The sequence below is a fragment of the Oncorhynchus gorbuscha genome, linkage group LG02 (genome assembly GCF_021184085.1).
Source record: "Oncorhynchus gorbuscha isolate QuinsamMale2020 ecotype Even-year linkage group LG02, OgorEven_v1.0, whole genome shotgun sequence".
NCBI classification, from domain to species: domain Eukaryota; kingdom Metazoa; phylum Chordata; class Actinopteri; order Salmoniformes; family Salmonidae; genus Oncorhynchus; species Oncorhynchus gorbuscha.
The window spans coordinates 50,181,901-50,204,231 of record NC_060174.1 but is presented as its reverse complement, the minus strand read 5'-3'; the positions used below and the strand labels follow the sequence as shown (position 1 = coordinate 50,204,231).

Below are 22,331 nucleotides of genomic sequence, written 5' to 3'. Positions count from 1 at the left end.
TATTGTTTAACTTCTTTCTTTAAAATTGATCAATCGCAGTGAGGTGAGCTTTAAAAGCTCATACTGTTTTGATGATTGCATTTGCATTGATGACAGAGTGATTAGAGGGACAATAGAGCCCTGAGTACCAGCCCATTAGACACCTGATGATCGTTAGTAAATTGGGTACTAAGAATGCATGTCCAGAGTGCATAAAAGGAGATGACCATGACTCAGCGGTCACGTAGAATTTTACTGCGTTCATGGCTCATGGCTGCAGGTGTGGTGGTAATATTGGCACCACACCAGCCCTAGTCATACATCACACACCAGTGAAGAAATGCTGTGATAAACTACTGATAATCCCTATAGAAAATGACATGTGTAACAATGTGTGTGTTGGTGGCAGGGAAGTCAGGCGCACGAGAATCGAACTTGGTATAAATGGAGTCGTTTAGTAAACTTAACAAAAACTCCAGAACCAAAATACAACTTAAATAAAAGTGGGGACAAGAACCCGTCGCACCCCAATACACGAACATACAAACAAACAATCTCCGACAAGGACATGAGGGGAAACCGAGGGTTAAATACACAACATTTAATTGATGGGATTGGAATCAGGTGTGAAGTAAAACAAGACAAAACCAATGGAAAATTACAAATGGATCGGTGATGGCTAGAAGATCGGTGACGTCGATGTGACGTGATGTAAAGAGTCTACAGGCCTGTGTAATGTGTATTGATAGGATATACAGATACATTTACAATGTACTGCATGCATTTCTGAGCATGTGTGTGTACCTTGCTTTATGCATGTTGCATGCGTTTTAATACATGTTTGTGAGAATCTGTTTGTATATGCGCGTGTGTGTGTGTGTGTGTGTGTGTGTGTGTGTGTGTGTGTGTGTGTGTGTGTACACCAGTGGAGGCTCCTCAGATGAAGAAGAGGAGGACCATCCTCAGTGAATTTCATAAAATAAAAAAAATGAAATATAAATATAACATCAGCCTTTTTAGATCAAATTATACTGAATTTATTCAAAATGTCACGTGTAGATGTGAAAAGGAATACAACAGGCTGTTTGTATATGGCTATGAAAGTTAACCGTTTTCACATTGAAAAACATTTCTTAAACAGAAACAAACAGAACAAAACAGAAATAAACATACTTGAATTTGTCAAATGAAAACTCTTGTTTTCAACTGTTGGACTAATGAGTACACCCAAGATCAGCTAGATGCAGGCAAGAGTGTGCGAGGCGCTATTGAATGTGTCACTGTCCATCACCTGAAATGTGTCTCCCGACCTGTGTGCACCTGCGTTGTAAACTTTCATTCATAGACTAGGTTGTAGCAACATCATGATGGGTATAGGGGACATTTGAGTATCAGTAGCCTAAACCTATCGCTGTTATATTGAACTGGGTGAATGGACTATGAATGAGAGTCATCCAATATGCTGTAATAGAAATAAGGCCATGCTCATATAAAACAGCACCGGCCGCCACTGATCTGCACAAGTGTCTTTGTGTGTCTATACCCCCCCCCCCCATATGCTCAGAGTTTGAGTCTATGGAGTTGTGCTGTCCTTTCTTGCTCAGGGGTGAGAGAGAAGATGAATGCAGCGTGAATGCAGTTAGTCAACTCAACAAATGAGTTGATGGAATTACATTTGTTAGGAAAACTGGGTAACTGATGTTTTTCAAGTTGAAACAATGACACTGTTTTACAGTAGATTTTAATCGAGAGAGTAGTTAGTATGGTGAGGATTAGAAAGAGTAGAGTGCAGCGTTATGGATGTTACTCATAGAGTCTGTCTGTAGACTGACAGTGGAGAGACCTTAGACAGGTGTTTTAAATCTGGTTCTTGCCTAGGAAGTAAGTAATTGGCCCTTCAGCTCAGCTCAGCTCAGCTCCCCACGACACACACACACAACATTTAGCAGATGCTTTTATCCGAAACGGACTTACAGACATGCGTGCATACATTTTACATATGGGTGGCCTCAGGAATGTTTATTTAACTAGGCAAGTCAGTTAAGGACAAATTCTTATTTACATTGACAGCCTAGGAACACTGGGGAAGAACAAAATATTTTTTTTTACCTTGTCAGCTCGGGGATTCGATCTAGCAACCTTTCGTGGTTAATGGCCCAACTCTAGCCGCCCCAATCTAACCCACAATCCTGGCGTTGCAAGCTCCATGCTCTACAAACTGAGCCAGAGTACACACACACACACACACACACACACACACACACACACACACACACACACACACACACACACCTCTCTTTTCAGTCTGTCACCGGTAGCAGGCCTCCACAGGTCTGGTATATAATCGATATAATCATTTCGATATAATCATTATAATCCTGTGATGACCCTGTGTAGGTCAGTGTGATGGCATTGACACAACCTTCCTGTCCTCCCTGTTGACACGTGCTGTCAGACAGTTCTAGGATTGAATGGCCTGGTTACCAAGATTTACTGGGATTTTACCGCCCAAAACCACTCCCTTTTCCCGGGATAACTAACTGCAAGAAACTGGTAAATGATTTATATGAACAGCATGGTGTGAAATGGAACGGTTAAATTATATGCAACGTCTAAATCTGTCTTCTCTACGGCCTCTGCATGATGAATCATCAACGCTTATGGTGGGGACAGACAGCCCATCTCAGTATGGTACGCAGTTCACAAATACTTCATCTCATCACAGTAACTTTTTTTCTTGTGACAGGTAAGCCTGCATTTGCTGTAGCATAGTCTATGCCACAGTAATATAAAGACTGAATGCACATCTAATTTACTCATCTACATCTGGCTTTTGGGGGTCACCTTATTTTTTTAATTGTAAAGATTTGTATTTATATACTCCAGCTGCAAAGTTTTAAAAAACAGCCTTATCACTGGAATATCATCGCTTTAAATCAGGGCACGGCGCGAGCACTCTTTTGCAGTCTTTCGATCTCTCCATTAATTCCATTAAAATTGCATCCAAAATAGATCATCCTGTTCTAGATTGATATATAGCCCTATGCAGTGACTTCGAAAAGTATTCAGACCCCTTGACTTTTTCTAAAATGTATTAAATAAATCAAAATCCTCAGCAATCTACACACAATACCCCATAATGACAAAGTGAAAAGAGGTTCTTTAAAAAAAAAAACATATTAAACATAAAAACAGATGCCTTCAGACCCTTTGCTATGAGACTCGAAATTGACCTCAGGTGCATCCTGTTTCCATTGATCATCACATTTACATTTACATTTAAGTCATTTAGCAGACGCTCTTATCCAGAGCGACTTACAAATTGGCGACTTACAAATTGGTGCATTCACCTTATGACATCCAGTGGAACAGTCACTTACAATAGTGCATCTAAATCTTAAAGGGGGGGGGGGTGAGAGGGATTACTTATCCTATCCTAGGTATTCCTTAAAGAGGTGGGGTTTCAGGTGTCTCCAGAAGGTGGTGATTGACTCCGCTGTCCTGGCGTCGTGAGGGAGTTTGTTCCACCATTGGGGGGGCCAGAGCAGCGAACAGTTTTGACTGGGCTGAGCGGGAGCTGTACTTCCTCAGTGGTAGGGAGGCGAGCAGGCCAGAGGTGGATGAACGCAGTGCCCTTGTTTGGGTGTAGGGCCTGATCAGAGCCTGGAGGTACTGAGGTGCCGTTCCCCTCACAGCTCCGTAGGCAAACACCATGGTCTTGTAGCGGATGCGAGCTTCAACTGGAAGCAAGTGGAGAGAGCGGAGGACCGGGGTGACGTGAGAGAACTTGGGAAGGTTGAACACCAGACGGGCTGCGGCGTTCTGGATGAGTTGTAGGGGTTTAATCTCACAGGCAGGGAGCCCAGCCAACAGCGAGTTGCAGTAATCCAGACGGGAGATGACAAGTGCCTGGATTAGGACCTGCACCGCTTCCTGTGTGAGGCAGGGTCGTACTCTGCGGATGTTGTAGAGCATGAACCTACAGGAACGGGCCACCGCCTTGATGTTAGTTGAGAACGACAGGGTGTTGTCCAGGATCACGCCAAGGTTCTTAGCGCTCTGGGAGGAGGACACAATGGAGTTGGTGGACACAATCAACCGTGATGGCGAGATCATGGAACGGGCAGTCCTTCCCCGGGAGGAAGAGCAGCTCCGTCTTGCCGAGGTTCAGCTTGAGGTGGTGATCCGTCATCCACACTGATATGTCTGCCAGACATGCAGAGATGCGATTCGCCACCTGGTCATCAGAAGGGGGAAAGGAGAAGATTAATTGTGTGTCGTCTGCATAGCAATGATAGGAGAGACCATGTGAGGTTATGACAGAGCCAAGTGACTTGGTGTATAGCGAGAATAGGAGAGGGCCTAGAACAGAGCCCTGGGGGACACCAGTGGTGAGAGCGTGTGGTGAGGAGACAGATTCTCGCCACACCACCTGGTAGGAGCGACCTGTCAGGTAGGACGCAATCCAAGCGTGGGCCGCGCCGGAGATGCCCAACTCGGAGAGGGTGGAGAGGAGGATCTGATGGTTCACAGTATCAAAGGCAGCCGATAGATCTAGAAGGATGAGAGCAGAGGAGAGAGAGTTAGCTTTAGCAGTGCGGAGCGCCTCCGTGATACAGAGGAGAGCAGTCTCAGTTGAATGACTAGTCTTGAAACCTGACTGATTTGGATCAAGAAGGTCATTCAGAGAGAGAGATAGCGGGAGAGCTGGCCAAGGACGGCATGTTCAAGAGTTTTGGAGAGAAAAGAAAGAAGGGATACTGGTCTGTAGTTGTTGACATCGGAGGGATCGAGTGTAGGTTTTTTCAGAAGGGGTGCAACTCTCGCTCTCTTGAAGACGGAAGGGACGTAGCCAGCGGTCAGGGATGAGTTGATGAGTGAGGTGAGGTAAGGGAGAAGGTCTCCGGAAATGGTCTGGAGAAGAGAGGAGGGGATAGGGTCAAGCGGGCAGGTTGTTGGGCGGCCGGCCGTCACAAGACGCGAGATTTCATCTGGAGAGAGAGGGGAGAAAGAGGTCAGAGTACAGGGTAGGGCAGTGTGAGCAGAACAAGCGGTGTCGTTTGACTTAGCAAACGAGGATCGGATGTCGTCGACCTTCTTTTCAAAATGGTTGACGAAGTCATCTGCAGAGAGGGGAGGGGGGGGAGGATTCAGGAGGGAGGAGAAGGTGGCAAAGAGCTTCCTAGGGTTAGAGGCAGATGCTTGGAATTTAGAGTGGTAGAAAGTGGCTTTAGCAGCAGAGACAGAGGAGGAAAATGTAGAGAGGAGGGAGTGAAAGGATGCCAGGTCCGCAGGGAGGCGAGTTTTCCTCCATTTCCGCTCGGCTGCACGGAGCCCTGTTCTGTGAGCTCGCAATGAGTCATCGAGCCACGGAGCGGGAGGGGAGGACCGAGCCGGCCTGGAGGATAGGGGACATAGAGTCAAAGGATGCAGAGAGGGAGGAGAGGAGGGTTGAGGAGGCAGAATCAGGAGATAGGTTGGAGAAGGTTTGAGCAGAGGGAAGAGATGATAGGATGGAAGAGGAGAGAGTAGCGGGGGAGAGAGAGCGAAGGTTGGGACGGCGCGATACCATCCGAGTAGGGGCAGTGTGGGAGGTGTTGGATGAGAGCGAGAGGGAAAAGGATACAAGGTAGTGGTCGGAGACTTGGAGGGGAGTTGCAATGAGGTTAGTGGAAGAACAGCATCTAGTAAAGATGAGGTCGAGCGTATTGCCTGCCTTGTGAGTAGGGGGGGAAGGTGAGAGGGTGAGGTCAAAGGAGGAGAGGAGTGGAAAGAAGGAGGCAGAGAGGAATGAGTCAAAGGTAGACGTGGGGAGGTTAAAGTCGCCCAGAACTGTGAGAGGTGAGCCGTCCTCAGGAAAGGAGCTTATCAGGGCATCAAGCTCATTGATGAACTCTCCGAGGGAACCTGGAGGGCGATAAATGATAAGGATGTTAAGCTTGAAAGGGCTGGTAACTGTGACAGCATGGAATTCAAAGGAGGCGATAGACAGATGGGTAAGGGGAGAAAGAGAGAATGACCACTTGGGAGAGATGAGGATCCCGGTGCCACCACCCCGCTGACCAGACGCTCTCGGGGTGTGCGAGAACACGTGGGCGGACGAAGAGAGAGCAGTAGGAGTAGCAGTGTTGTCTGTGGTGATCCATGTTTCCGTCAGTGCCAAGAAGTCGAGGGACTGGAGGGAGGCATAGGCTGAGATGAACTCTGCCTTGTTGGCCGCAGATCGGCAGTTCCAGAGGCTACCGGAGACCTGGAACTCCACGTGGGTCGTGCGCGCTGGGACCACCAGATTAGGGTGGCCGCGGCCACGCGGTGTGGAGCGTTTGTATGGTCTGTGCAGAGAGGAGAGAACAGGGATAGACAGACACATAGTTGACAGGCTACAGAAGAGGCTACGCTAATGCAAAGGAGATTGGAATGACAAGTGGACTACACGTCTCGAATGTTCAGAAAGTTAAGCTTACGTAGCAAGAATCTTATTGACTAAAATGATTAAAATGATACAGTACTGCTGAAGTAGGCTAGCTGGCAGTGGCTGCGTTGTTGACTTTGTAGGCTAGCTGGCAGTGGCTGCGTTGTTGACACTACACTAATCAAGTCGTTCCGTTGAGTGTAATAGTTTCTGCAGTGCTGCTATTCAGGGGCTAGCTGGCTAGCTAGCAGTGTTGTTTACGTTACGTTGCGTTAAAAGAACGACAATAGCTGGCTAGCTAACCTAGAAAATCGCTCTAGACTACACAATTATCTTTGATAAAGACGGCTATGTAGCTAGCTATGTAGCTAGCTACGATCAAACAAATCAAACCGTTGTACTGTAATGAAATGAAATGAAAATGTGATACTACCTGTGAATGCGACCGGGTTGTTGAGTCTATTCGGTAGACGTTGGCTAGCTGTTGGCTAGCTGTCGGCTAGCTGTTGGCTAGCTGTTGGCTAGCTGTTGGCTAGCTAGCAGAGTCTCCTACGTTAAGGACGACAAATAGCTGGCTAGCTAACCTCGGTAAATTAAGATAATCACTCTAAGACTACACACTCTAAACTACACAATTATCTTGGATACGAAGACAGCAAAGACAGCTATGTAGCTAGCTAACACTACACTAATCAAGTCGTTCAGTTGAGTGTAATAGTTCTAGTAGTTCTACAGTGCAGCTAATCGGTGGACGTTAGCTAGCTGGCTAGCTGGCTAGCTGCTGGGCCTTGAGATGTTTCTACAATTTGATTTGAGTCCACCTGTGGTAATGTGACGATCGTCTGAAGAAGTCGACCAAGGTGCAGCCTGGTAAGTGTTCATGATCTTTAACACTCAGAACACCAAACAAAAACAACAAAAGGCTTCACAGAGCGCACAAAAAAACAAGATCTCACAACATAGGTGGGAAAACGGGCTACCTAAGTATGATTCCCAATCAGAGACAACGATAGACAGCTGCCTCTGATTGGGAACCACACTCGGCCAAAACCAGAGAAATACAAAACATAGAATGCCCACCCCACATCACACCCTGACCTCACCAAATAGAGAAATAAAACCTCTCTCTAAGGTCAGGGCGTGACAGGTAAATTCAATTGATTGGAATGATTTGAAAAGGTACACACCTGTCTATATAAGTTCCCACAGTTGACAGTGCATGTCAGAGCAAAAACCAAGCCATGAGGTCAAAGGACTTGTTCGTATTGCTCCGAGACAGGATTGTGTCGAGGCACAGATCTGGGGAAGAGAACCAGAACATGTCTGCAGCATTGAAGTTCCCTAAGAACACAGTGGCCTCCATCATTCTTAAATGGAAGAAGTTTGGAACCACCAAGACTCTTCCTAGAGCTGGCCGCCCAGCCAAACTGAGAAATCGGGGGAGAAGGGTCTTGGTCAGGGAGGTGACCGAGAACCCTATGGTCAATCTGACAGAGCTCAAGAGTTTCTCGGTGGAGATGGGAGAACCTTCCAGAAGGACAACCATCTCTGCAGCACTCCACTAATCTGGCCTTTATGGTAGAGTAACCAGACGGAAGCCACTCCTCAGTAAAAGGCACATGACAGCCTGCTTAGAGTTTGCCGAAAGGCACATAATGGACTCTCAGACCATAGAAAGTGGCAGCGGCTGTGAGACTAGTCAGGATCAAGGCGAAAATGAACGGAACAAAGTACAGAGAGATCCTTAATGAAAACCTGTTCCAGAGCTCTCAGGACCTCAGGACTGGGGGCGAAGATTCACCTTCCAACAGGACAACGACCTTAAGCACACAGCAAAGATGACACAGGAGTGGCTTCGGGACAAGTCTTGGAAAGTCATTGAGTGGCTCAGCCAGAGCCCAGACTTGAACCTGATCGAGCATCTCTGGAGAGACGTGAAAATAGCTGTGCAGCAACGCTCCCCATCCAACCTGACAAAGCTTGAGAGGATCTGCAGAGAAGAATGGGAGAAACGCCACAAATACAGATGTGCCAAGCTTATAGTGTCATACCCAAGAAGAGTTGAGGCTGTAATCGCTGCCAAAGGTGCTTCAACAAAGTACTAAGTAAAGGGTCTGAATACTTATGTAAATGTGATCATGGCGGTTTATTTTGTTTTTTATAAATTAGCAAACATTTCTAAAAACATGTTTTTGATTTGTAATTATGGGGTATTGTGTGTAGATTGATGAGGGAAACTCATATTTAATTAATTTTAGAATAAGGCTGTAACTTAACAAAATTAATTCAATTTAGTATTATATTCGCCAATTAATGATGGGTTATGCATAATAAGCTTCTAATGTATAGGCTCTGTGTCTTGCGGAATACGCACGCACCTGTGCTCCGCTGGCCTTTCCTACTAAAAAAAACGCTCCTTAGCTATTGGGAGTCCTATGCAGGAAACGCTAGACTAGAATATCTTGATTGACATGTTTTTTTTTAAAGCATTTCGTATGCCAATAGACTTCGAAAAGAATGCAAGCTCTTGTTTTCTGAATGTTAAATAGAGCAGCCAATAGATCGGGTCGTTTGAAAGAAGAGCGAACGCACGATGGCGGTAGGCTAAAGCAGTTATTTATTCAGACCCGTAACCGTTCAAAGTTCCTCAAGAGAAGTGAAAGTCTTCATCATTTACTTCTAGTCCTATCTTATTCAAGAATGTCATTAGAATGGTGAAGGGAAGGTAAACCAAACGGATTTAATTTAACTGTTGAAAGCAAGGAAAGAATGAAGCAACAACAAATAGAAATAGGAGGTTGGCTAATATTAGGGGAAATATTATGAAAGGTATAAATGCGCCAGCCTACTAATGATAAAATAGGCCCTATTATATTTCAAAATGAAAATCTAATTTTCTAGCATATACTTGTAACTTTGTAGGCTGCATGTGCTGCACCAGAATCGCATGTTCTCACCCTATTTAATCATGGTTTGAACGATGTGCGTAATTCCAGTCCATATAATAATAAAGTACAGTAATACGGTTCACACTCAAAAAGATTAGCCTACTGGAGCTAGTTTCATTTATTTACCCAAGAGAGCATATAGCTAGCTAAATCTTTGGGTTTTATGTGTATCTGTTGTGCATAATGTGCAGTAGCCAGTATCATATATGTATTGGATAACGGCACAATCATTTTGTATTTTTTGGGGCTTGTGCTCATTAAATGTCATTAATGTAGGGCTCATAAAATCTATTTAATGTATGACTCATCAGGCTCAGGTAGCATCATGCTTGAATTTTCGATCAAGGCTCTAATCAAATTCCGGACATAGGCCTATTTATATTATTTATATGCTTTATAATGTTTTTGAATGACACGGTTTTGGTGAGAAATACCTGGTTACCCGGAGAAACGTGATTTATTCTCTGGATGGAACGTTGGTAAAATACTCCACCCTGGTCAGGTTGCTCCCCTCTCGTAATCTCCATCATAGGCAGACCAGGGTTGTCTGTCTGTCTGTCTGTCCGTCTGTCCGTCTGTCCGTCTGTCCGTCTGTCCGTCCGTCCGTCCCGCCCGCCCCCGCCCGCCCGCCCGCCCGTCCGTCCAGACGGAAAAGTGAAGTTTAGGTTTACAGGTTGCGGCTGTGAGTCTATGATTGCTAGAGAGTCATGGGAGTCATGCCTGAAATTAAGGAAGGGGACTGATGGTTGTGTGTAGTGGTATGTGTGGGTAGGGGGTGGTTTTTAGGCAGGCAGCAGGTGCATGCTTTACAATCTTCCCTAAATAGATGCAGAATGTAAACACTACTGTAATAGCCCTAACTACCAGTAGGTGTTCCAGATATGTGAAGAGGAAAACTGAACACATGCCGTTGAGGGCTATTACTTAGACAACCAACACAAGTGCAATTGACATAACCAGTAATTAGCATTTATGTACAGTGCCTTTGGAAAGTATTCAGACCCCTTGACTTTATCCATATTTTGTTGAGTTACAGCCTTATTCTAAAATTTATTAAATAAATAAAAATCTACAGCAGTCTAAACAAATACCCTATAATAACACAGCAAAACTGTTTAAAAAAATGTTTAAACATTTATTAAAAACAGAAATACCTTATTTACATAACTATTCAGACTTTTTGCGATGAGACTCGAAATTGAGCTCAGGTGCATCCTATTTCCATTGATCATCCTTGAGATGTTTGTACAATCTGATTGGAGTCCACCTGTGGAAAATTCAATTGATTGTACATGATATATAAGGTCCCACAGTCCATACAAGGTCCCACAGTTGATAGTGCATGTCAGAGCAAAAACCAAGCCATGAGGTCAAAGGAATTGTCCGTAGAGCTCTGAGACAGGATTGTGTCGAGGCACAGATCTCGGGAAGGCTACCAAAAAATGTCTGCAGCATTGAAGGTCCCAAGAACATAGTGGCCTCCATCATTATTAAATGGAAGAAGTGTGGAACCACCAAGAATCTTCCTAGAGCTGGCCACCTGGCCAAACTGAGCAATCAGGGGAGAAAGGCCTTGGTCAGGGAGGTGATCAAGAACCCGATGGTCACTCTGACAGAGCTCTATAGGTCCTCTGTGGAGATGGGAGAACCTTCCAGAAGGACAACCATCTCTGCAGCACTCCACCAATCAGGCTTTTAAGGTAGAGTGGCCAGATGGAAGCCACTCCTCAGTAAAAGGCACATGACAGCCTGCTTAGAGTTTGCCAAAAGGCACATAAAGACTCTCAGACCATGATAAACAAGATTCTCTGATGTGATAAAACCTAGATTGAACTATTTGGCCTAAATCCCAAGCGTCACTACTGGAGGAAACCTGGCACCATCCCTACGGTGAAGCATGGTGGTGGCAGCATCATGCTGTGGGGGTGTTTTTCAGCGGCAGAGACTAGGAGACTAGTCAGGATCAAGGCAAAGATGAACGGAGCAAAGTACAGGTATTTTGAAAACCTGCTCCAGAGCTCTCAGGACCTCGGAAGGTGAACCTTCGCCCCCAGTCTAACAGGACAACGACCCTCAGCACATAGCCAAGACAATGCTGGAGTGGCTTCGGGACAAGTCTCTGAATGTCCTTCAGTGGTCCAGCCAGAGCCCGGACTTGAACCCTATCGAACATCCCTGGAGAGACATGAAAATAGCTGTGAAGCAACGCTCCCCATCCAACCTGACAGAGATTGAGAGGATCTGCAGAGAAGAATGGGAGAAACCCCCCAAATACAGGTGTGCCAAGCTTGTAGTGTCACACCCAAGAAGACTCAAGGCTATAATTGCTGCCAAAGGTGCTTAAACAAAGTACTGAGTAAAGAGTCTGAATACTGAATATATTTCTGGGGGTTTTTCTCCAGTTTTTGCCTTGTCAATATGGGGTATTGTGTGTAGATTGATGATGGGAAAAAAATTGTCAATCTATTTTAGGATAAGGCTGTAACCTAACAAAATACGGAACAAGTCAAGGGGTCTGAATACTTCCCGAAGGCACTGTATGTATTTGAGCAGAACTGAAAACCAGTCAAACAGAAAGCATGATTCAATACTGGGGACTGAGTCACTAGACATTTTGACACCAGTCAATGTCTTTCACATTGTGTTGATAATCCATCATAAAATAATATTTTTTCGTGAGGAAAGTAGACACCCAAGAGATGGAGAAATACAACTGAAAACATCATTAGTCACCATAGCAGATGTTCAAGACATCACGTGCACATTAGAGATGTTACTGGTGAGAACTACAGCAACTACAGCGCAGGCTACCTTTTAAATACAGTCATATAATGATACATATAATGTTGCATCTAGAATGTATAACGACACTGTGCTAAATTTCTCATGAACAATTTCAAAAACAAGTACTCAATATTGTGTTACTTCTCTATAGCACCAGGCAGCTGCAAGAAAACTAAATAAATAAATTCAGGGCTATTGGGCTGCTCCACAAGGGGGTGACTGATGCTTTACATAACAGTGACAACCTTGCCACTCTTTACTAGAACACACAAACACAGAGTGCCTGCTAATGTCTTTGTACCAAGGGTAATGGGGGATCCAGGTGGATTTATAGCAGTTGACCTGGGATCATCTTAACACTGAAGGTTCCTGCTTTCTGACGGCTGCAGTGTCAGAAGAGCCATGAAGAATCTCTCCTCCTCTCAAGAGGTCAACCACGTCTTACCCTGACTTCTAAGAGACTGAGTTTTGACTGAGTTTGGCACGATAAAGGAAACGCAAAAAAACAAGGAACTGTATGAAGGGATATATTTTGAGCATGATAAAATAACGTATTGCAGTTGAATGAGGGTAACAAAGACATACAGTGCCTTCAGAAAGTATTCAGACCCCTTGACTTTTTCCAAATTTGGTTACATTACAGCCTTATTCTAAAATTGATTAAATAGTTGTTTTTCTTCATCAATCTACACACAATACCCCATAATGACAAAGCAAAAACTGTTAAAAAAAACTGATCACATAAGTATTCAGACCCTTTACTCAGTACTTTGTTTAAGCACCTTTGGCAGCAATTACAGCCTTGAGTCTTCTTGGCTGTGACTCTACAAGCTTGGCACACCTGTATTTGGGGAGTTTCTCCCATTCTTCTCTGCAGATCCTGTCAAGCTCTGTCAGGTTGGATGGGGAGCGTTGCTGCACAGTTATTTTCAGGTCTCTTCAGGGATGTTCAATAGGGTTCAAGTCCGGGCTCTGGCTGGGCCACTGAAGGACATTCAGAGACTTGTCCCGAAGCCACTCCTGCATTGTCTTGGCTAAGTGCTTAGGGTCGTTGTCCTGTTGGAAGGTGAACCTTCGCCCCAAGTCTGAGCGCTCTGGAACAGGTTTTCCTCAAGGATCTCTCTGTACTTTGCTCCATTCATCTTTACCTCTGCCTAGTCTCCCAGTCCCTGACTCTGAAAAACACCCCCACAGCATGATGCTGCCACCACCATGCTTCATGGTGCCAGGTGCCAGGTTTCCTCCAGATGTGATGCTTGGCATCAGACCAGAGAATCTTGTTTCTTATTGTCTGAGTGTCTTTATGTGCCTTTCGGCAAACTCCAAGCGGGCTGTCATGTGCCTTTTACTGAAGAGTGGCTTCTGTCTGGCCACTCTACCACCAAGGCCTGATTTGTGGTGTGCTGCAGAAATGGTTGTCCTTCTGTAAGGTTCTCCCATCCCCACAGAGGAACAGAGCTCTGTCAGAGTGACCATTGGGTTCTTGGTCACCTCCCTGACCAAGGCCCTTCTCCCCTGATTGCTCAGTTTGGCCGGGCAGCCAGCTCTAGGAAGATTCTTGGTGGTTCCAAACCTCTTCCATTTAAGAATGATGGAGTTCCCCAAATCTGTGCTTGAAAACAATCCTGTCTCGGAGCTCTACGGACAATTCCTTCGACCTCATGGCCTGGTTTTTGAGCATTTTTGCATAGAAACATCTCATGGATGATCAATGGAAACAGGATGCACCTGAGCTCAATTTCTAGTCTCATAGCAAAGGGTCTGAATACTTATGTAAATAAGCCATCTTTTTATTTTTAACACATTGTCAAAAATGTCTAAAAACCTCTTCACTTTGTGATTATGGAGTATTGTGTGTAGATTTCAGATTTTTATTTATTTAATCCATTTTAGAATAAGGCTGTAACGTAACAAAATGTGGAAAAAGTCAAGGGGTCTGAATACTTTCGGGAAAGGCAATGTATATTTTGATGACAAAGCAGTTTTTTGCATCCCTACTCACCAGTCCTGTAACAATTCCTGTCCTATTATGCATAGTCACTTTTCCCAGTCTAAAGAATATCACTTGGCAAGGCACACACACACAAACACAGACACACACACGTCTTGCCTCTCTATCAAAAACCTAATCTTGTGATAAAATGGACCCTCCTCCTATAGCACCATCGGTAATAGACACCATCTCTCCTCCAGGCTCTCCCTTGATAACTATTTCAGCTCAGCTGGAGAAACTTGTTACCAGCAAAGGACTTTTTGTAATATGTTCCCGGCTGACCTATCAATCTCTCTCAAATTCAAACCCCCCCCCCCCCTTTTTTCCCTCTAGGTGCAAAGTTGATGGTTGCTCCAAGGTGGCCAATTCCAAAGGTACGATTATTGGATTAGATCAGATCACTGTTGTCTCAGTTCACTCAAAATAATGTAATGGCACCATCTTGTGGATTCTTGAGAAACGAGCACTATATGAGCTTCTGTTAACAATTATTCCATGTGCTCCTGTGTGGCACAGGAGCAGTCCTTTGACAGTGCAGTCGTTATAGGCATCAACCTGGGTGGAGGTTTCCATGGAGCACCAGGGGTAGTGATGTCCTCTAACCCCAGCCTCCCTACTCCTAGCCCCAGACAACCTCCAGCCTTCCAGTGGCTGCCCCACCCAGCCACCCCAACCTCTGGGGACCAGCAGGCCGAGATCACTGGGCAACCCCTCACCAAACGCCACAGGAAGCTGCTGTTAAAGAGCGGGCCTGTAATCCCTAGTGGTGCCCACTCTGGTGAAGAGGACAGTCGGCTACAGGGCCTGGCGCAAACCCAGGCGTCCCGTCGCCGCCTGCTCAGGGAGGTCTGCGCCAAATACCAGCCTGGTGTCACCGAGCGCCCTGTGTCCCGCCGGCAGGTGTCCCGCGTCTACGTGGAGGACAGGTGTTGTAACTTTAGTGGTTAATTTCATTGATAATTATTTACAGATATTATTTACAGTACATAACTTATATGTATAATTGTAATTCATTGCAATTCATGTTCCCGGCTGACCTTGAGGCCCCCCCCCGTCCATATAATTGAATTCATTGTGATCTAAAAAGGCAGAACTGATCCGAAATCAGGATTCCTAGATACATACAGGACACAGCCCCAGATAACTATGAATATATTTGTGTTGTACTGTTTAATAATAGGTCAGGCCTGCTGTACTGTGAGGTGCCCAAAGCCGGCTGCTCCAACTGGAAACGGGTGCTGATGGTCCTGGGCGGCAGCGCCACCTCCACGCACATCATCGCCCACGACGACGCCCACTACGCCAACCAGCTCCGCCGACTGGACGCCTTCGACCAGGCAGGCGTGGCCGAGCGCCTCCGTTCCTACACCAAGGTCCTCTTTGTACGGGAGCCCTTCGAGAGGCTGGTTTCGGCCTTCCGCGACAAGTTCGAGAGCCCCAACTCGTACTACCACCCGGTGTTCGGCCGGCCCATCATCTCCCGGTACCGGGCCAACGCCTCACGCTCCGCCCTGAGGACCGGCGCCGGGGTCACCTTCAGAGAGTTTGTCCAGTACCTGTTGGATGTGAGGCGGCCCGTGGGCATGGACATCCACTGGGAGCCGGTCAGCCAGCTTTGCAGCCCCTGCCTGTTGCGTAACGACTTCATCGGGAAGTTCGAGAACCTGAAGGAGGAGGCCAACTTCCTGCTACGGAGCATCGGGGCACCTAGAAACCTGACTTTCCCTGACTTTAAAGACAGGAACCCAAAGGCAGAAAGGACTTCCTCCTCCATCACCCAGAGATACTTTGAACAATTGAACTCCACAGAAAGACAGAGGGCCTATGACTTTTATTACATGGATTATCTGATGTTTAACTACCCCAAACCCTTTAAAGACCTGTACTGAGGTACTGGCTGGATTGCCCAGTTGAGGTTATTAATATGAACACTACGGAAGAGATTATTATCCTGTGGGACTTGAATAAGCACTACAGGCACATTCATGTCAAATATTATTTTTACAGGTCTTATTTACAAATGGCTAAAATAATGATTTCATGTAATTACTTTGGACATAGGTTGTAGGCCTACAGCTTTTTTTTTATCATAAAGCTTTGTATGGTGTGTCAAATGCATTTGCATTGATTGGCAGACCAGTGACTTCTATGAAGTGACCTGTACTTTGGGTAAAGAATGAGTGATCTGTTATTGTTATTGTTTTTCAGCCTTGTTACGTGAAGGTATACTTTCTGGTCCTCTTCAATAATGTGTATTCTTATTCTGCAGGCTAAGTTCATGAAAAGAAGAGAAAGAGAGAGGCTAGATATACTCTCCCAGAGCAAAGGCTAGTGTTTGCAGATACTGTAACGGATTACATAGCTACTGCTTACTGATGAGAAATCAAATTGAATATAATTCAATTTGATTTCAAAACCACACTTGCTTTTATTCAATTTTTATTTAACTAGGCAAGTCAGTTGAGAACCAATTCTTATTTACAATGACTGCCAAACGTTTGGACACACCTACTCATTCAAATATATTTTAGATTCCTCCTTTCCTGTGGCGGTCCTCATGAGAGCCAGTTTCATCATAGCGCTGATGGTTTTTGCGACTGCACTTGAAGAAACTTTCAAAGTTCTTGAAATTATCCGGATTGACTGACCATAAAGTAATGATGGACTGTCATTTCTATTTGAGCTGTTCTTGCCATAATATGGACTTGGTCTTTTACCAAATAAGGCTATCTTCTGTATACCACCCCTACCTTGTCACAACACAACTGAATGGCTCAAATGCATTAAGAACGAAAGAAATTCCACAAATTAACTTTTAACAAGGCACACCTGTAAATTGAAATGCATTCCAGGTGACTACCTCATGAAGCTAGTTGAGAGAATGCCAAGCATGTGCATAGCTGTCATCAAGGCAAAGGGTGGCTACTTTGAAGAATTTCTAATATAAAATATATTTTGATTTGTTTAACACCTTTTTGGTTACTACATGATTCCATATTTCATTGTTTTGATGTATTCACTATTATTCTACAATGTAGAAAATAGTACAAAAATTAAGAAAAACCCTTGAATGAGTAGGTGCGTCCACATTTTTGACTGGTACTGAATATGGGCCTAATGTTACAATACAAATGATTACACTGTAAAAGAGAATATACAATTGTTCTACATGTCTGTGCAGAAGTGTTCCATCTACAAACGTGATTTCAATCCCCTAGCATTGACACTGCCAATTTTCATTTGTTTGGGTTTTCAAGCGCCTTTACTATGAATAAATGTTAAGTAATTTAAAAAAAACATGTATCTATTGTTTTTCCACATCTGGTTTTAGGAAAAGTGACAAATGTTAACATTTCCCCCACTTCAAATGACAAATTTGACACTTTATTTATCTAATCTGAGTTAAAAGTGTCGTGTCTCATTCCCCTGGCCTGTGGGTCACTCTTAGCCTCACTCCCCCTCTTTCTTTGTCTCTCATCAGGCCGGGGCCCCCAGGCGCAGCATCAGGAAATACATGGTGCTCAGAGGACTCATCAGAACCATAGATGGACACAGTTTGGCCAATTGAGATAAACATTACGACACAGGCACATGGATGCAAATTAATTGGTTTCACTCTTCTGAGCAGTCATAGATCTACAGTATGTACCATATCGAAGGTTTTTCAATATTCCTTGTCTGAGTCAGTGTAAGTTCATCAACTAAGATAAGGTTCAGCGTTATAATTTAACTTAGGTATCACTAAAACTGTTGGTGGTATGTTGCGAATCTGCCTTAGGTCGGAGCATAGGAAATTAGGTTACTGAACAAAAATATGAACGCAACAAGCAACAATTTCAAAGATTTTGCTGAGTTACAGTTCATATAAAGGAAATCAATGAATTGAAATAAATGAATTAGGCCCCAATAATGTATGGATTTCACATGACACTCTTGACACAATGATGAAAATAGTCTTGGCCTCTAAACCTTCAAGCTGCATAGTGGACCCTATTCCAACTAAACTACTGAAAGAGCTGCTTTCTGTGCTTGGCCCTCCTATGTTGATTATAATAAATGGCTTCCTATCCACCGGAGGTGTACCAAATTCACTAAAAGTGGCAGTAATAAAGCCTCTCTTGAAAAAGCCAAACCTTGACCAAGAAAATTTTAAAAACGATCTGCCTTTATCGAATCTCCCATTCCTCTCAAAATGTTTTGAAAAATCTGTTGCGCAGCAACTCACTGCCTTCCTGAAGACAAACAATGGATACAAAATGCTTCAGTCTGGTTCTAGACATCATCATAGCACTGAGACTGCACTTGTGAAGGTGGTAAATGACCTTTTAATGGTGTCAGACCAAGGCTCCGCATCTGTCCTCGTGCTCCTAAACCTTAGTGCTGCTTTTGATACCATCGATCACCACATTCTTTTGGAGAGATTGGAAACCCAAATTGGTCTAAACTGACAAGTTCTGGCCTGGTTTAGGTCTTATCTGTCGAAAGATATCAGTTTGTCTCTGTGGATGGTTTGTCCTCTGACAAATCCATTGTCAATTTCGGTGTTCCTCAAGGTTCTGTTTTAGGACCACTATTGTTTTCACTATATATTTTACCTCTTGGTGATGTCATGCTGAAACATAATGTTAACTTTCACTGCTATGTGGATGACACACAGCTGTACATTTCAATGAAACATGGTGAAGCCCTAAAATTGCCCTCCCTGGAAGCCTGTGTTTCAGACATAAGGAAGAGGATGGCGGCAAATGTTCTACTTTTAAACTTGGACAAACAGAGATGCTTGATCTAGGTCCCAAGAAACAAAGAGATCTTCTGTTGAATCTGACAATTAATCTTGATGGTTGTATAGTCGTCTCAAATAATACTGTGAAGGACCTCGAAGTTACTCTGGACCCTGATCCCTCTTTTGACGAACATATCAAGACTGTTTCAAGGACAGCTTTTTTTCCATCTACGTAACATTGCAAAAACCAGAAACTTTGTCCAAAAAGTATGCAGAAAAATGAATCCATGCTTTTGTCACTTCTATGTTAAACTACTGCAATGCTCTACTTTCCGGTCACCCGGATAAAGCACTAAATAAACTTCAGCTAGTGCTAAACACGACTGCTAGAATCTTGACTAGAATCAAAAGATTTGATCATATTACTTCAATGCTACCCTCTCTACACTGGCTTCCTGTTAAGGCAAGGGCTGCTTTCAAGGTTTTACTGCTAACCTACAAAGCATTATATGGGCTTACTCCTACTTATCTTTCCGATTTGGTTCTGCAGTACATACCTACACGTCACAAGACGCAGGCCTCCTTATTGTCCCTAGAAATTCTTAGCTAACAGCTGGAGGCAAGGCTTTCTGCTATAGAACTCTGTTTTTATGGAATGGTCTGCCTTTTTATGGAATGGTCGACCTTTTTATGGAATGGTCGACCTTTAAGTCTTTATTGATGACTCATCTCTTCAGTAGGTCCTATGATTGAGTGTAGTCTGGCCCAGGGGTGTGAAGGTGAACAGGAAGGCATTGGAGCAACAAACCGCCCTTGCTGTCTCCGCCTGGCCGGTTCTCCTCTCTCCACTGGGATTCTCTGCCTCTAACCCTATTATGGGGGCTGAGTCACTGGCGCTCTTTCATGCCGGGGGTCTTCGTGGGCTATACTCAGCCTTGTCTCAGGGGAGTAGGTTGGTGGTTGAATATTTCCCTCTAGTGGTGTGGGGGCTGTGCATTGGCAAAGTGGGTGGGGTTATATCCTACTATTTGGCCCTGTCCGTAGTAATCTGTCGAACAGGGCCACAGTGTCTCCCGACTAGAGGTCGACCGATTAATCGGAATGTCAGATTAATTAGGGCAGATTTCAAGGTTTCATAACAATCGGTAACATTCAGTAATGGACACCGATCATGGCCTATTACATTGCACTCCATGAGGAGACTGCGTGGCAGACTGACTACCTGTTATGCGAGTGCAGCAAGGAGCCGAGGTAAGGTGCGAGCTAGAATTAAACGTATCTTATAAAAAACAATTAATCTTAACATAATATCTAGTTAACTACACATGGTTGATGATATTACTAGTTTATCTAGCTTGTTATGTGTTGCATATAATCGATGCAGTACCTGTTAATTTATCATAGAATCATAGCCTACTTCGCCAAACAGGTGATTTAACAAGCGCATTCGCAAAATAAGCACAGTCATTGCACCAATGCACCTAACGATCAACATCAATGCCTTTCTTAAAATCAATACACAAGTATATACACTGCTCAAAAAAATAAAGGGAACACTTAAACAACATAATGTAACTCCAAGTCAATCACACTTCTGTGAAATCAAACTGTCCACTTAGGAAGCAACACTGATTGACAATAAATGTCACATGCTGTTGTGCAAATGGAATAGACAGCAGATGGAAATTATAGGCAATTAGCAAGACACCCTCAATAAAGGAGTGGTTCTGCAGGTGGTGACCAGACCATTTCTCAGTTCCTATGCTTCCTGGCTGATGTTTTGGTCACTTTTGAATGCTGGCGGTGCTTTCACTCTAGACGGAGTCTACAACCCACACAAGTGGCTCAGGTAGTGCAGCTCATCCAGGATGGCACACCAATGCGAGCTGTGGCAAGAAGTTTCGCTGTGTCTGTCAGCGTAGTGTCCAGAGCATGGAGGCGCTACCAGGAGACAGGCCAGTACATCAGGAGACATGGAGGAGGCCGTAGGAGGGCAACAACCCAGCAGCAGGACCGCTACCTCCGCCTTTGTGCAAGGAGGAGCAAGAGGAGCACTGCCAGAGCCCTGCAAAATGACCTCCAGCGGGCCACAAATGTGCATGTGTCTGCTCAAACGGTCAGAAACAGACTCCATGAGGGTGGTATGAGGGCCCGATGTCCACAGGTGGGGGTTGTGCTTACAGCCCAAAACCGTGCAGAACGTTTGGCATTTGCCAGAGAACACCAACATTGGCAAATTCGCCACTGGCGCCCTGGGCTCTTCACAGATGAAAGCAGGTTCACACTGAGCACATGTGACAGACTGGAGACGCCGTGGAGAACGTTCTTTTGATTTACATTCATTTACAGTGATCATTTTTGCGTGATTTTTGTTGTCAGCACATTCAACTATGTAAAGAAAAAAGTATTTAATAAGAATATTTCATTCATTCAGATCTAGGATGTGTTATTTTAGTGTTCCCTTTATTTTTTTGAGCAGTGTATTTTTAAACCTGCATATTTAGTTAATATTGCCTGCTAACATTAATTTATTTTAACTAGGGCAATTGTGTCACTTCTCTTGCGTTCTGTGCAACAGAGTCAGGGTATATGCATCAGTTTGGGCCACCAACAGCACTTTTGTGCATTTGCCAGCAGCTCTTCGCTGTGCTTCAGGCATTGCGCTGTTTATGACTTCAAGCCCATCAACTCCCGAGATTAGGCTGGCAATACTAAAGTACCTATTAGAACATCCAATAGTCAAAGGTATATGAAATACAATCCTGACCCGTTCACTGGGCATGCTACCTTGTCCCGGACCTGCTGTTTTGGACTCTCTCTCTACCGCACCTGCTGTTTCTAACTCTGAATGATCGGCTATGACAACCCAACTGACATTTACTCCTGAGGTGCTCACCCTCTACAACCATTGTGATTATTATTATCTGACTCTGCTGGTTATCTATGAACATTTGAACATCTTGGCCATGTTCTGTTATAATCTCCACCTGGCACAGCCAGAAGAGGACTGGCCACCGCTCAGAGCCTGGTTCCTCTCTAGGTTTCTTCCTAGGTTCTGGCCATTCTAGGGAGTTTTTCCTAGCCACCGTGCTTCTACATCTGCATTGCTTGCTGTTTGGGGTTTTAGGCTGGGTTTCTGTACAGCACTTTGTGACATTGGCTGATGTAAAAAGGGCTTTATAAATAAATTTGATTGATTTATGGGTGGTCCTGGGAGTGCATAGGACCGCCCACTCGAAAGCCATGCCTACCCACTGTGTGGCCAGGCCCAGCTAATCAGAATGAGTTTTTCCCTACAAAAGGACTTTATTACAGACAGAAATGTTGTTCCAAGCACAAGGTGCATTGTGTAATGACCATGCTGTTTAAATATCTTATTGATATGCCACACCTGTCAGGTGTATGGGTTATCTTGACAAAGGATAAAATGCTCACTAACAGGGATGTAAACAAATTTCCGCCAATAAGCTTCTTGTGTCAATGGAACATTTC

The 22,331-nt window shown here is 44.5% G+C and overlaps 1 protein-coding gene across 1 annotated transcript; it reads left to right on the top strand.

Annotated features, from left to right (window-relative positions):
• Positions 1-8,851: 8,851 nt before the first annotated feature.
• Positions 8,852-16,653, top strand: LOC123993087 (carbohydrate sulfotransferase 8-like). Its single transcript, XM_046294867.1, has 4 exons — positions 8,852-8,990; positions 14,450-14,490; positions 14,633-15,042; positions 15,297-16,653. Exons 1-4 carry the CDS (start codon positions 8,930-8,932, stop codon positions 16,003-16,005), a joined length of 1,221 nt encoding a protein of 406 aa, XP_046150823.1. The 5' UTR covers positions 8,852-8,929; the 3' UTR covers positions 16,006-16,653.
• Positions 16,654-22,331: the final 5,678 nt, after the last annotated feature.

Coding starts and splice junctions, on each gene's coding strand:
- LOC123993087 (XM_046294867.1), top strand. CDS start 8,930: ATGTTAAATAGAGCAGCCAATAGATCGGGTCGTTTGAAAGAAGAGCGA. Junction 14,491..14,632: donor CAAGGTGGCCAATTCCAAAG/GTACGATTATTG, acceptor TGTGTGGCACAG/GAGCAGTCCTTTGACAGTGC. Junction 15,043..15,296: donor CGCGTCTACGTGGAGGACAG/GTGTTGTAACTT, acceptor GTTTAATAATAG/GTCAGGCCTGCTGTACTGTG.